The 13,018-nt window shown below is 42.6% G+C and overlaps 1 protein-coding gene across 1 annotated transcript in view; it reads left to right on the forward strand.

Annotated features, from left to right (window-relative positions):
- ADGRE3 (adhesion G protein-coupled receptor E3) overlaps positions 1-13,018 on the forward strand; it is a 67,871-nt gene that overhangs the window by 38,935 nt on the left and 15,918 nt on the right. Inside the window, exons 9-15 of the mRNA XM_068980116.1 lie at positions 744-908; positions 2,360-2,557; positions 2,826-3,061; positions 3,778-3,844; positions 4,304-4,395; positions 7,124-7,292; positions 9,323-9,418. Of these exons, the coding sequence (XP_068836217.1) occupies positions 744-908; positions 2,360-2,557; positions 2,826-3,061; positions 3,778-3,844; positions 4,304-4,395; positions 7,124-7,292; positions 9,323-9,418 (1,023 nt within the window). The remainder of the gene's footprint in view (positions 1-743; positions 909-2,359; positions 2,558-2,825; positions 3,062-3,777; positions 3,845-4,303; positions 4,396-7,123; positions 7,293-9,322; positions 9,419-13,018) is intronic.

Here is a 13,018-nt window from a genome sequence, read left to right on the forward strand (position 1 = left end):
GCTATATACCAAATCTCAATAAAACTAGAAAAATTAATATTTTTTGCATTTTAAGAAAACAAGAATGAAGTGAGGGAAGATGAAGAAACATAGATTTTCTCCATCTGATGCATGAAATCTAGGTATGAAATTTTTGATGTAGAGCATGGGACAGCAGGAATGGAGTAAGATATCTAGGGATGGTCCAGTGGATTATCAAAGGAGATATAGCCCCCAAATAGGAGAGCATCCAACTCATCTCCTTGGCCCAATCAAATGATGCTCTCGACATCCTTGAGACCAAAAAAAAAAGAGGGAGAGAGAAACTGAAGGCTGACTCTCTTCTCTTTCCTGGTGATGTCTCTTCCCTACACTAGCCCTGTCATCGCAAGAGCAATTATTGTGCTGTAAGAGGTCAAGGCAGAATTGATGTAGAAATCAGGGAAATTTCACTTAGAAAGTACTTGGAAGAAAACTTTAGGTGGGTCTTTCACTCTTTTTCTATTTGACTCCCATGGTGGAGGACAAAGTCCTGAAACCAGTAACATCTTGTAAAGTTCTGACTCCCAGAGAGATAAGCTTGTTTTCTGTTATGTGGAATCCCAGTAGAACTGGAACTCTGGGGGCAGGTATACTGGTGATCATCCTCTTCACTTAAAATAGAAATCACCTGATCCTTCTTAACCCATGGTGTCACCAGCCAAGGCTGACACTCAGAGTTGTCCCTCCCAAGGAATGACACGATGAGCCTGTTCTATTTTCAGGTGAAGCCCGGGGTCAAGATCTTCTGCGTCTACTGGAAAGGCACAAAGGAGGGCGGCCGCTGGTCCAAGGATGGCTGTGCTCTGAGACAAGTGAACGAGACTCACACGATATGCAACTCCACTCACTTGTCCAGTTTCGCTGTTCTCATGGCCTTGCATGGCCAGGTAGGATGTAACTATTGAATTCCTCCAGCTAACCCCTTTTGAGGCCCTGCTAGGTGGCCCTAGTGGTAAAGAACCTGCCTGCCAGTGCAGAAGATGTGACAGACGTGGGTTCGATCCCTGGGTTGGGAAGATCCCCTAGAGGAGGAAATGGCAACCCACTCCAATCCTTGCCTGGAAAATCCTATGGACAGAGGAGCCTGGCAGGCTACAGTCCACAGGATTGCAAAGAGTCAGACACAGCTGAGCGACTCACACTATTATACTACTGGGTGGCCATAACTGCTATAAAGAAAAGTTTAACAGACCAAGTCTGGAGTGATAGGAAAAGCGTACTGCTTTGGATAGAGTGATCGGAGGAGAATGAGCTATTCAAGCTGAAATTTGAATATTAAGTCAGCAGTGTTACAATGTGGATGAATCTCAAAAATATCACGCTGAGTGAAAGACGTTAGACATAAAGGACCATATACTGCAGGATTCCACTTACATGACATGTCTAGGATAGGCAAATCTGGCCTTCCCTGGTGGTCAGTGCTTAAGGATCTGCCTTATACAAGGGACACCCTTGGGCATAAGACACTCTTATACAGGGTTTGATCCCTGGTCTGGGAGGATCCCACATGCTGAGGAGCAACTGAGCTTGTGCACCACAACAAATGAGCCTGTGCTCTGGAGCCTACGTGCTGCAACTACTGAGCCCACGTGCCACAAGTACTAAAGCCGACTCGCCCTAGAGCCCGTGCTCTGCAACAAGGGAAGCCACCACAGTATGAAGCCCTCATCCAGCAACAAGAGAGTCGCCCCCACCCGCCACAACTAGAGAAAGCCCACAAGCAGCAGTGAAAACCCAGCACAGCCAAATATAAGCTTTAAAAATAAATATTTGGAATAGGCAAATCCATGAGACAGAGCACACAAACCCAGGGGGTTCTAGAAAGAATAGAATGAATGAGAGGAAAGTGGGAAAAGTCAGGTTTGGAGAGAAGGAAGCAGAAGAAAAGTGTCAGACCACAAATGCCAGTCAGGAGTTTAGATTTCATTCAAATTGCAATGGAAAAAATTAAAAAAAAAATTGCAATGGAGAGACAATAGAGGATGTGCATCAGGGATGCTACAGATTTATGTTATTAGAAAGTATCTCTGGCCCCTGACTCAAGAATGGTCAGTGGTGCAGCAGAAGTAACCCAGCAGAGAGATGATGGTGGTCAGGATTTGGATGGCAGCTGCAGAGTTGGTGGGAAAAGCTCAGATTGACGCATATCCTAAAGGTGGGTTCCCAGGACTTATGATGACATAGGCTGGCTGACAGCACACAGGAAGTCTGCACCCCTCCCCTCATTGCAGAGATACAGGCAGTCTGCCTATGTGGGGATGCCACATTCCAAGGGGTGGGAGAATAAAATCCCAGGGCAGGAAAGCATGACCGTGGTCTCCTCTCTGCTGGGTCCCAGGAGGAGGATCCCGCACTGACTGTGATCACCTACGTGGGGCTGAGCCTCTCTCTGCTGTGCCTCCTCCTGGCGGCCCTCACCTTCCTGCTGTGCAAAGCCATCCAGAACACCAGCACCTCGCTCCACCTGCAGCTCTCGCTCTGCCTCTTCCTGGCCCACCTGCTCTTCCTGACAGCCATCGACAGAACTGAGAGCAAGGTACGTATACTGTCCCAGAATGTGCCTGCCTCAGGGTGTGCTGAATTCATGGGGCCATGCTGCCTCGGTCCCCTCAATAAAATAGCCTAGGGTCCTAGATGGAGGATGCATGGTGAGGTGAGCAGTGCTGGCATTATCAACCACATTTACTTTCAACGACCATGATCTAATAGCAGTGCTTCTGAACTCAATGCCAGTATAAAGGAGAGGTCCCGGGGCCGTGCTCCACCCTGACAGTCCCTCCTGGTGACACCTTCCTCCTCCGCAGGTGCTGTGTGCCGTCATCGCAGGTGCCTTACACTATCTCTACCTGGCCTCCTTCACCTGGATGCTGCTGGAGGGTCTGCACCTCTTCCTCACTGCACGCAACCTGGCAGTGGTCAACTACTCCAGTGTCAACAAGCTCATGAAGTGGCTTATGTTCCCAGTGGGCTATGGAGTCCCGGCTGTGATCGTGGCCATTTCTGCAGCCTCCAGGCCTCATCTTTATGGTACACCTGATCGGTAAGATTGACTCTCACCCTGTGCCATGGACAGATTTGAGGGCAGTGTTATTGGCAATGATTCGGATAAACACAACAAATGCACTCTACTTTCCCTTTGAGTGTAAGGGCTCTAACTTCTTTCCCAGTGAGGCAGGGAAAGATGATGTGGAAATTCTGGAAGGAGGAAATTTTGCAGTTAGGTCCCAGCTTTATCCTTCCCATAATTTGTGACCTCAAGTCCTCAAGTCTCATGCTCAGTTGCTAAGTCATGTCCAACTCTGTGATCCCATGAACTGTAGCCTGCCAAGTCTCCTCTGTCCATGGGATTTCCCAAGCAACAATGCTGGAGTGGGTTGTCATTTCCTCCTTCAGGGGATCTTCCCAACCCAGGGATCAAACCCATGGCTACTGCACTGCAGGCAGATTCTTTACCACTGGGCCACCTGGAACACCCCCTAAGTCTCAGTGCCCTCGCTAGTGAAATGGGGATAATAGTCATCTCCATGGTTCCCACCCTCAAAATACTGGTATGAAAATTCAACAGGTCTGTGCTTGTAAACTGTTTCATGTACCAGTAACACATGGAAGCAGCGAACAATCAAAGCCTGCATTGTCATCAGCTGACATTTTCAAGAAATATTGGAAAAGTTCTCTGTTAGAAAAAGATGTCATTTCATGTCCATTTCATGTGCTTTCTTTGATCTCCCTTCGTGTCCCTTTTCCCATTGTTCCCAGATGCTGGCTTCACCTGGACCAGAAATTCATCTGGGCTTTCCTTGGACCTGTCTGTGCCATTATCTGTGTGAGTGAATACGTGGCTCCAGTGTTCCTGACCTAAGCAGAAGCACCAGACATGCTGGGTGCAGGATAGAACAAGGGACACACAGTTTCTCAATTATGTAGTTTGATTTTTCCACCTGCTACCAATTCAAACCCAAGTGCAGGGCGGTAGGGGTTGTGTGCAATTTACAGCAGACATGACATTTTGTTTAATGGCTTTTCCATTTTTTTTCAGTATAGTTGCTTTACAATGTTTTGTTAACTTCTACTGCACAGCAAAATGAATCAGCCATATGTGTATGTGTATATATATATATATATATATATATATATATATATATATATATATATATGTCCCTTCCATTTTGGGTTTCCTTCCCATTTAGAAAACCACATTGTGCTCTACAGTATGTTACCATAAACTGAATAAACACAGTACATTTTTAACTTGTATTCTCCATGGTCTGTGTCACTCTTGCAGGTGAATTTTGTATTTTTTCTCATGGTTTTTTGGATTTTGAAAAAAAAACTTTCCTCTCTCAACAGTGAAGTGTCTACCATCCGGAACATAAAGTAAGTTATGGTATTTTCTAAGTAAAATGGTATTTTCTAACACTTTTTTCTTCTACTCACTTCTTCCTGGTCCCCCCTACATATCCACACAGACATATATGCACAGTCAGCCTCTAGGAACTAGCAAGGTCACTGCCGCCTTCCACTGCCGCAGTGAGAAGCTGTATTCAATTGCTGGGACTCTAAAAAAGAAAGTGAGATAGAAGTTTATTTCATTCTCATACCACAGAACAGAGCTCCACAGAGTGATCCAGGACTCAAGCTCTATTTTGTTGCCCCACCAGCCCATAGGATGTTGTATCCCATCCATGGGAAGGAAGTAACACGGAATTTGCTAGTTCCATATTTACTCATATCCCATTGGTTAGACTTTGGTCATGTGATGACACCTAGCTGCAAAGGAGGCTGGGAAGTGTAGTTTCTAACTGAGTAGGCGTGTGTCCTTGATGAATCTCAGAAAGGAAAGAGATCTAACTCTAAAAAGAAGAGGAGCTGCAATGCAGGAGACCCAGGGTTGAACCCACTTCAGTGGTCTTATTAAAATATAAAGAACTACAAAAAAAATTAAAAAATAAAAAAAAATAAAAAGAAGAGGAGGAACTTACCTGCTGCAAAACACAAGAGGCAATAGTACAGGAAGGATTTAGGTTAAAATATATTTTATATAATACTGTTTTAAAAAACTGGGATCGAACCCAGGTCTCCCGCATTGTAGACAGACGCTTTACCATCTGAGCCACCAGGGAAGTCCTAAAAAAACTGGGGACTATGAGTATTTTTTTTATTTTGCAGCATCCATCTTTTTTTTTAATTTATTTTTAAGTGGAGACAATTGCTCTACAGTGTTGTGTTGCTTTCTTCTGTACAACAATATGAATCAGCCATGAGTATACATATATCCCCTCCCTCTTGAACTTCCCTCAATCCCCCCATCCCACCCCTCTAGGTCATCACATTGAGCTGAGCTCCCTGCGCTATACAACAGCTTCCTGTTAACACATGTGTAATATGTTACACATGGTAATATGTATGTTTCAATGCTACTCTCTCATTTGTCCCACCTTCTCCTTCCCCTGCTGTGTCCACAAATCTGTTCTCTATGTCTCTGTCTCTATTCCTGCCCAGCAAATAGGTTCATCAGCACCATTTTTCTAGAGTCTATATGTATGCGTTAATATACAATATTTGTTTTTCGCTTTCTGACTCACTTCACTCTATAACAGGCTCTAGGTTCATCCGCTCCAGTTCAGCTGACTCTCATTTGTTCCTTTTTCTTGCTGAGTAATATTTCATTGTACCTTTGTTATGCATGTACCACAAATTCTTTATCTATTCATCCGTCAACAGGTTGCTTCCATGTCCTGGCTACTGTAAATAGTGCGCACCATCCATCTTAATTTGAACTTGTAGTTTGCTGAGGTTTTCACTGTAATCACAAAAATAGCACATTGGTTACTTTTTTTATTATTTGTCAAAAGTTTTCAAAATATATAAGGTTAAAAATGACAGCCACTTGCTCCCAATTTTCCTACTGCTTTACCAACCAGGAAATCCAGAGATAAAAAACTGTATGATATGATGTGTCTGATATTTTCCCAGGCCTTTTTCTGTGCATTTTCTATAGGACAGACAGGCATACATACAATAGCAATCACACTACACAAATTTTTCCTCAACTAGCTTTTCTAAGTTACATATTATATTTTAAAATTAGAGATATATAGATATATAAATAAGGTGACCTTACAGTTTTCCTGGAATGGTCCCAGTTTATGTTTGCTGATGCATTATGTTTATTAATAACATCCCTTTTTTATTGAAGCATAGTTAATTTAAAATGTTCTGTTAGTTTCATGTGTACCACAAAGTGATTTGGTTACACACACATATATACATATATTCTTTTTCAGATTATTTTCTATTATAGATTATTACAAGATAATGAATATAGTTCCCCTGAATTGCACCCCTTTTGATCTCAAAAGCCTTCCTGTTTGAATAACAAATTACAAGACCTCCCCTATCTGTAAGTGATATAGACAGAATGAGACAAAGAACTTTATAGTTTTAGAATGTTCTGCATGTGTATGGTACTAATTTGGGGCTTCTCAGGTGGCACTAGTGGTAAAGAACCCACCTGCCAATGCAGGAGACACGGGTGATGCGGATTCGATCCCTGTGTCAGGAAGATCCCCTGGAATAGGAAATGGTAGCCCACTCCAATATTCTTGCCTAGAGAATCCCATGGACAGAGGAGCCTGATGGGCTGCAGTCCATGGGGTTACAAACAGTCGGACACGACTGAAGCAACTTTGCATGCACAATTTTGTTCTACGTACTGTCCTAAATATTTCCCATATGTTAAGTCTCAATATTTGCAGCAACCCTATGAAATAGGACTATTACAAATATTAGGGAACTGAGTTACAGGAAAGTAGGAAAATTCCCTGGCAGTGCAGGGGTTAGGACTCATCGCTTTCACTGCTATGGCCCAGCTTTGACCCTTGGTCAGGGAACTAAGATCTCCCAAGCTGCATGATATGGCCAAAAAAAAGGTGGGAGGGGTGGAAAGCCAGAAAGTAACTTGCCCAAGGTCACAAAGTTAGTGCTGGCTTGGATTTAAAACACAGGTATTCTAGCTCCAGAGTGCTCACCCTTAACAACTATGCTGTAGGAATGGTCACGATCATTATCAGGTTTTTTTACATTATCGATTATTCCTACCCAGGATGCTGACACTCAAAGCCGCAGCTCAGCTCTTCATCTTGGGATGCACGTGGTTTCTGGGACTCCTGCAGGTGGGACCGGCTGCCCGCGTCATGGCCTACCTCTTCACCATCATCAACAGCCTGCAGGGCGTCTTCATCTTCCTGGTGTACTGCCTCCTCAGCCAGCAGGTAAACAGTGGCCTCTTTCTTTATGTATATATGAATTAGTTCTGTCTATTCATTTTTTTAAGTCTATTTATTTTTGGCTGCATTGGGTCTTCACCACTTTGTGTGTGTGTGTGTGTGTGCGTGTGTGTGCGTGTGTGCAGGCTTTCTCTAGTTGCAGAGAGCTGGGCCTACTCTACACTGGAGGAGCTCCTCGTCGCGGTGGCGTCTCTCATTGTGGAGCACAGTCTCTAGGGTGCTCGGGCTTCAGTAGTTGTAGCACGTGGGCTCAGTCGCTCCGCGGCATGTGGGATCTTCCCAGACCAGGAACTGAACTGATGTCCCCTGTGTGGGCAGGTGGATTCCCATCCACTGTGCCACCAGGGAAGTCCAGCAGATGCTGCTGATGGCCCTCTCAGAGCCCTTTGGCACTCTACTCTACACGCCCACAGTTGTTTATTATAAACACCTGTGACTTTGTGCCAGTGGGCTTCTTACTGCCCACAAGACATGCCTGGTTCATGCGCAGGGCAAGCTGGTATTTTCAGAGAACAGTGACCCTTGAAAGCAGCCTCAACCAATGACTGATGGGTGCTAGTGGATGGATGCCCCAGCTCCCTTGTCTCTGAGGTGAATAACCCTGAAATATGTTCTATGCTCTCTCCAGAACCCCCCAGTGACACTGAACCCCGGCTGTCCACAGTGGAAACACAGAATGAAGGATCATACATCTTTTATTAGCTGTCTTTCTTTTTCTGTCTCACTTTTGCAAGGATCTACTGGTGTTTCTTGGGCGTACCTTTATGCTCAGTTATTCAGTTGTGTCTGATTCTTTGCAACCCCATGGACAGTAGCCCACCAAGTTCCTCTGTCCGTGGGATTATCCCACCAAGAATACTGGAGTGGGTTGCTATTTACTCCTCCAGCAGATCTCCCAACCCAGGTATCAAACCTGCACTGACAAGTAGATTCTTTACCACTTAGCCACCTGGGAAGCTCCTCTGGGTGTTCGTGTTTGTGTCCATGTTCAGTTGTTCAGTTCTGTCTGACTCTTTGGGACACTCTGGACAGTAGCCTACCAGGCTCTTCTGTCCATAGGATTTTCCAGGCAAGAATCCTAGAGCAGGTTGCCATTTACTACTCCAGGGGATCGTCCCAATCCAGGAATCAAACCCCTGACTCTAGTGTCTCCTGCATTGGCAGGTAGATTCTTTACCACTAACGCCATCTGGGAAGCCCTCAGAGCTAGACTGAGGAATTTTCTTCCTCAGTTTTCTTCTATCTTATTCCGTTGGATATGCACGTTTTGTTAATTTTCTGTGACAAATTTGTATCCTGTAATGTGAAAAAAATTATTGTGGTAAATTATACATAACAAAATTTGTCATTTTAACCTTGTTAATTGTACAGATCAGTAGCATTAGGTACTTTGACATTGTCATGCAACAATCACCACCATCCATTCTAGAACTTTTTGATCATCCCAAACTGAAACCCTGTGTCCCTTAAAAAATAATGCTGTATTCTCCCCTGCCAAGCTCCTGGTAACCACTACTCTACTTTCTGTCCCAGTTAATTTGTGGAATCATACAGTAGTTGTTCTTTGGTGTCTGGCTTATATATTTCCTGATGGCTCAAATGTTAAAGAATCTGCCTTCAGTGCAGAAGACCCGGGGTCAACCTGTGAGTTGGGAAGATCCCCTGGAGAAGAAAATGGCTACCTACTCCAGTATTCTTGCCTGGAAAATCCCGTGGACAGAGGAGCCTGGCGAGCTACAGTCCATGCAGTCTCAAGAGTCAGACACAACTGAGTGACTAACAGTTTTTTTAACACATATATTTCACTCAGTATAATGTCTCCAAGGTTTATCCATGTTGTAGCCTGTTTCAGAATTTTATTCCTTTTTAAGGCTAAATTACATTCCATTGTATGCATATACCATATTTTGTAGGAGAAGGTTTTTCATAATGTTCCCATCCTCTTCCTAACTCACTGACTTTTCTCTTCTCCAACATTAACAAAAATAATCCTGGTATTTTCTTCAATGTTCCAGGTCCAAAAGTGGTTTGGTGAGATCATCAAATCTAAATCTGAGTCGGAGGCTTACACACTTTCCAGCAGGTTTGGTCCTGACTCAAAACCCAGTGAGGTAAGACTTGCAATTTATTCTAATGTGCTACACCTTGACACGCCAAACTTCCCTTCCCTTGTCTTAGGACAAGCTCCCTTTCACGCCGAGTGTGGGGAGGAGTCCTTTTCCTGATGACTTCGTTTGCATTCCTCATTCCCATCATACTGTTTCTCACTGTTTCTTTCTTGCTCACTAATAGTGCCTAACCTGGCTGTTGTATTAATATATATTCTCATCATTCCAAGTATGGGATAGTTAGGGAATTTGAGATTGACATGTACACACTGCTATATTTAAAACGGATAACTAATAAGGATCTACTTATTATACCACAGGGAACTCTGATCAATGTTATATAATAACCTAAATGGGAAAATGATTTGAAAAAGAATAGATACATTCATATATATAACTGAATCACTTTGCTGTACACCTGAATCTAACACAACATTGCCAATCAACTATGGTAGTGGTGGTGGTTTAGGGGCTAAGTCATGTCCAACTCTTTGTGACCCCTTGAACTCTAGACTGCCAGGCTCCCCTGTCCATGGGATTTCCCAAGCAAGAATTCTGGAGTGGGTTGCCCTTTCCTTCTCCAGTTGATCTTCCCAACCTAAGGATTGAACCCGCGTCTCCTGCTTGGCAAGCGACTTCTTCACCACTGCCTGGGTGAAGCTCACTACCTGAGCTACCTGGGAAGACCCAATATAAAATTAAAAGCTTTTTTAAAAATAAATAAAATAGATAACTAATAAGAACCTGCTGTATAGCACAAGGAACTCTACTCAATACTCTGTAATGATTTATGGGAATAGAATCTAAAACAGTGGATACAGGGACTTCCCTGGTGGTCCAGTGGGTAAGACTCCGTGTTTCCAATGCAGGTTCCACAGATTCAATCCCTGGTCAGAGAACTAAGATCCTGCATGCCGCGTGGTGTGGCCAAATTTTTTTTTTAAGTGGATATATGTATAACTGATGCATTTTGCTGAACAGGAGAAATAAACACAACATTGTAAATGAACTATAGTCCAATAGAAATTAATTTTTTTTAAAGTATGGGTAAAACATATCACCAGCACCACTACCATCTAAAGTAGACTCCTTTAGGGGGAGACTTACAATCACAGACATAGCAGAGTGGTCATCGTCCCCCAAAATATGGCTGTTTCAAAGAGAGGTGGGCTTGAGCCTCATGGAGGTGGTAGATACTACAGGAAGGGATCCAGAAGAGGAAGCCCACCCCAGATGCTCTACATAATTATAGAGGAGGAGTGCATCTAATAATGGGACCTTCCCGGGAGAGGAAATGGTCCTGTTAGAAAGAGAACCTCTCTAGGTTGGTTTTGTTTGTTCTTCCATTGAGCTAACTCAGGATTGATGGCATCAAGGAATGCGCTCCAAGTACTACCTGAGACTTCTCTCCACACTGTCCCCTAACTGATCTCTTTTAGAAATGAGAAGACATACTTGTTAGAAGGTATGTCACTAGACAGGCTCCAAAGATTCTAATCCATAAAAATTCTCCCAATCTCATTTGGCTTTATGTCTTCCATGTACATGCCTACCACATCTGCTAACCAAAAAGCCTTAGAATGTGTTACGTTTAAGCTAACCAAAATTGAGAAATTTCTGAAACACTGTTTCTACATTTCTTGAGAAAATATGGAATTTTCTTCAGCAGTGGAAATATCGAGGTCACTGAAGAAACAGTGACCTCCAAATTCCTTCTTGGAGGAAGGGAAGGGGAATTCATTCTAAATCTTTCCAAAAGGACCAAGAAGAAACTGGAACCAGGAAAAAGTGTTAGGGCAGGCATGTCAAATGATCAGAAAATTTCTTTTTGGAAAATTTTTTTATAAATGTTAAGCTTACAGACAATAGAGCCAATCAAGTCATAAGAATTAAGCTTAATATTCTCAATAAGAGTAAAATTGTTATAGGTGCTAACCACTGGCTGTGACCTTTGAAATGTTTCCCAGATAACCCAAAAGAATTCCCAAAGCTGCCAGCACTCCAACTACTAGTTTCCCACAATGAATAAGGAAACGTTGTTATTATTATTATTATTGCTTAACACTGTGGAAATTGAATGAGTGTATCTTTAAAAAGGAAAGAATACATGATATATTTATATATTATATATTTATGATATATTTAAGGAATACAATTGCTTTAATTAGAAGAATTTCTGAAGTTTTTCCTTTTTTATGCACAGAGTATGAGTAAAAAGCTAACAAAACCTTTGTCCTTTATGGACAAATTTGATCTTGGGTTAACTTTCTAGCTCTGCTCCCCACAAACTTGATAACACTGGAAGGTCGGTTGTATAACCAGGGAATACTGCTTATGGGAAAAGCCATGCTCGAGGACAAGAAATTCTGCAAATGAACAATAAATACCAGGAGGGAAGGCATAGCTTTGGACTTCCTGTAATAACTGAGTCAGGAACTCCTATCTTCGTGGGCAGCTGTAGGGAGATATTTGTTCCTCTGTGGAGCCTGAAACTTCTAAACCAAGCTACAACTTGTAGGGGACAAAGAGAATATTTATTGAGTTCTATAATATGTTCAACAGTATGGTAAGCAGGGAATATACAAAATGCAACAATACCAACACAGTAGCTGCCTTCAAGGCAAAGTCTAGCCTTTCTTTATGGACAAAAAAAACCAACATCCCAGGGGCTGAAATTCTAGAGTGGGATACTATATCCACACTTTTTTCCAAAAAAAGAATTCTTCATCCTGTGAGGAGAATTTGGGGGAGAATGGATACATGTATGTGTGTGGCTGAGTCTCTTCACTGTTCTCTGAAAACTATCACAACATTTTTAATCGGCTATACCCCAATACGAAATGAAAAGTTAAAATTAAAAAAAAAAGAAACAGTACGTGAATCTGGGTAAAAGATTTTAAAAAAGAATTCTTCACCCTGGGTTTTTGAGAAGTCCTCCCATTATAATCTAAAAAAGCACAAAATGCTAGGATTTCAAGCCATCCTTGCCTGCTGAATGGAGCTTTCTGGCTCTAACCCACTCCAACTGATCCTGTCTGTTTTGTTGCTCATTTCTTTGTTTTTCATCCTGACACCTACCTTTAATCTAAACATCTTTGTGGTGGGATGTTTTCTAGGTCAAGTGAAAAGAAAATACTAAAACTAGAACTTTCAGCTCTACGTGTCATGTATGTGGATCTGCTTGGCATCATGAAGAATGAAGGTGCAGACAAGGAGAATCATTATACATGTCATTCCTGGAGAGGAAAAGTTTAACCTTTACTTCCTGAAGTGTTTGTTCTGCATAATGGGATCTCAATAAATGTGCATTCAATTGGATTTCTCTTCACTATTGTGTTTTCGATCAATGCTTATTTCTGGATACCCAAATCATGACCATTGCAAATACTCCAAGGACTTTTTAAGAATGAGGGAGCCATTGTCAAGGCCTTTTTCTCAAGTGCTTTCTCTCATCCTAAACGTGCTTTTTAAACTCAAGCCATCAGCTTCTTCTGAACCATCACCTTCACCTCCTTTCTTATCCAGGCTAAATCTCATGATCACCCAAGTTGAATGATTCTCCCCCATCCTTTCAACACCTTTGCTTCCTCATTCTGATTCCGT

Source organism: Capricornis sumatraensis, chromosome 9 (genome assembly GCF_032405125.1).
Source record: "Capricornis sumatraensis isolate serow.1 chromosome 9, serow.2, whole genome shotgun sequence".
Classification (NCBI taxonomy): Eukaryota; Metazoa; Chordata; class Mammalia; order Artiodactyla; family Bovidae; genus Capricornis; species Capricornis sumatraensis.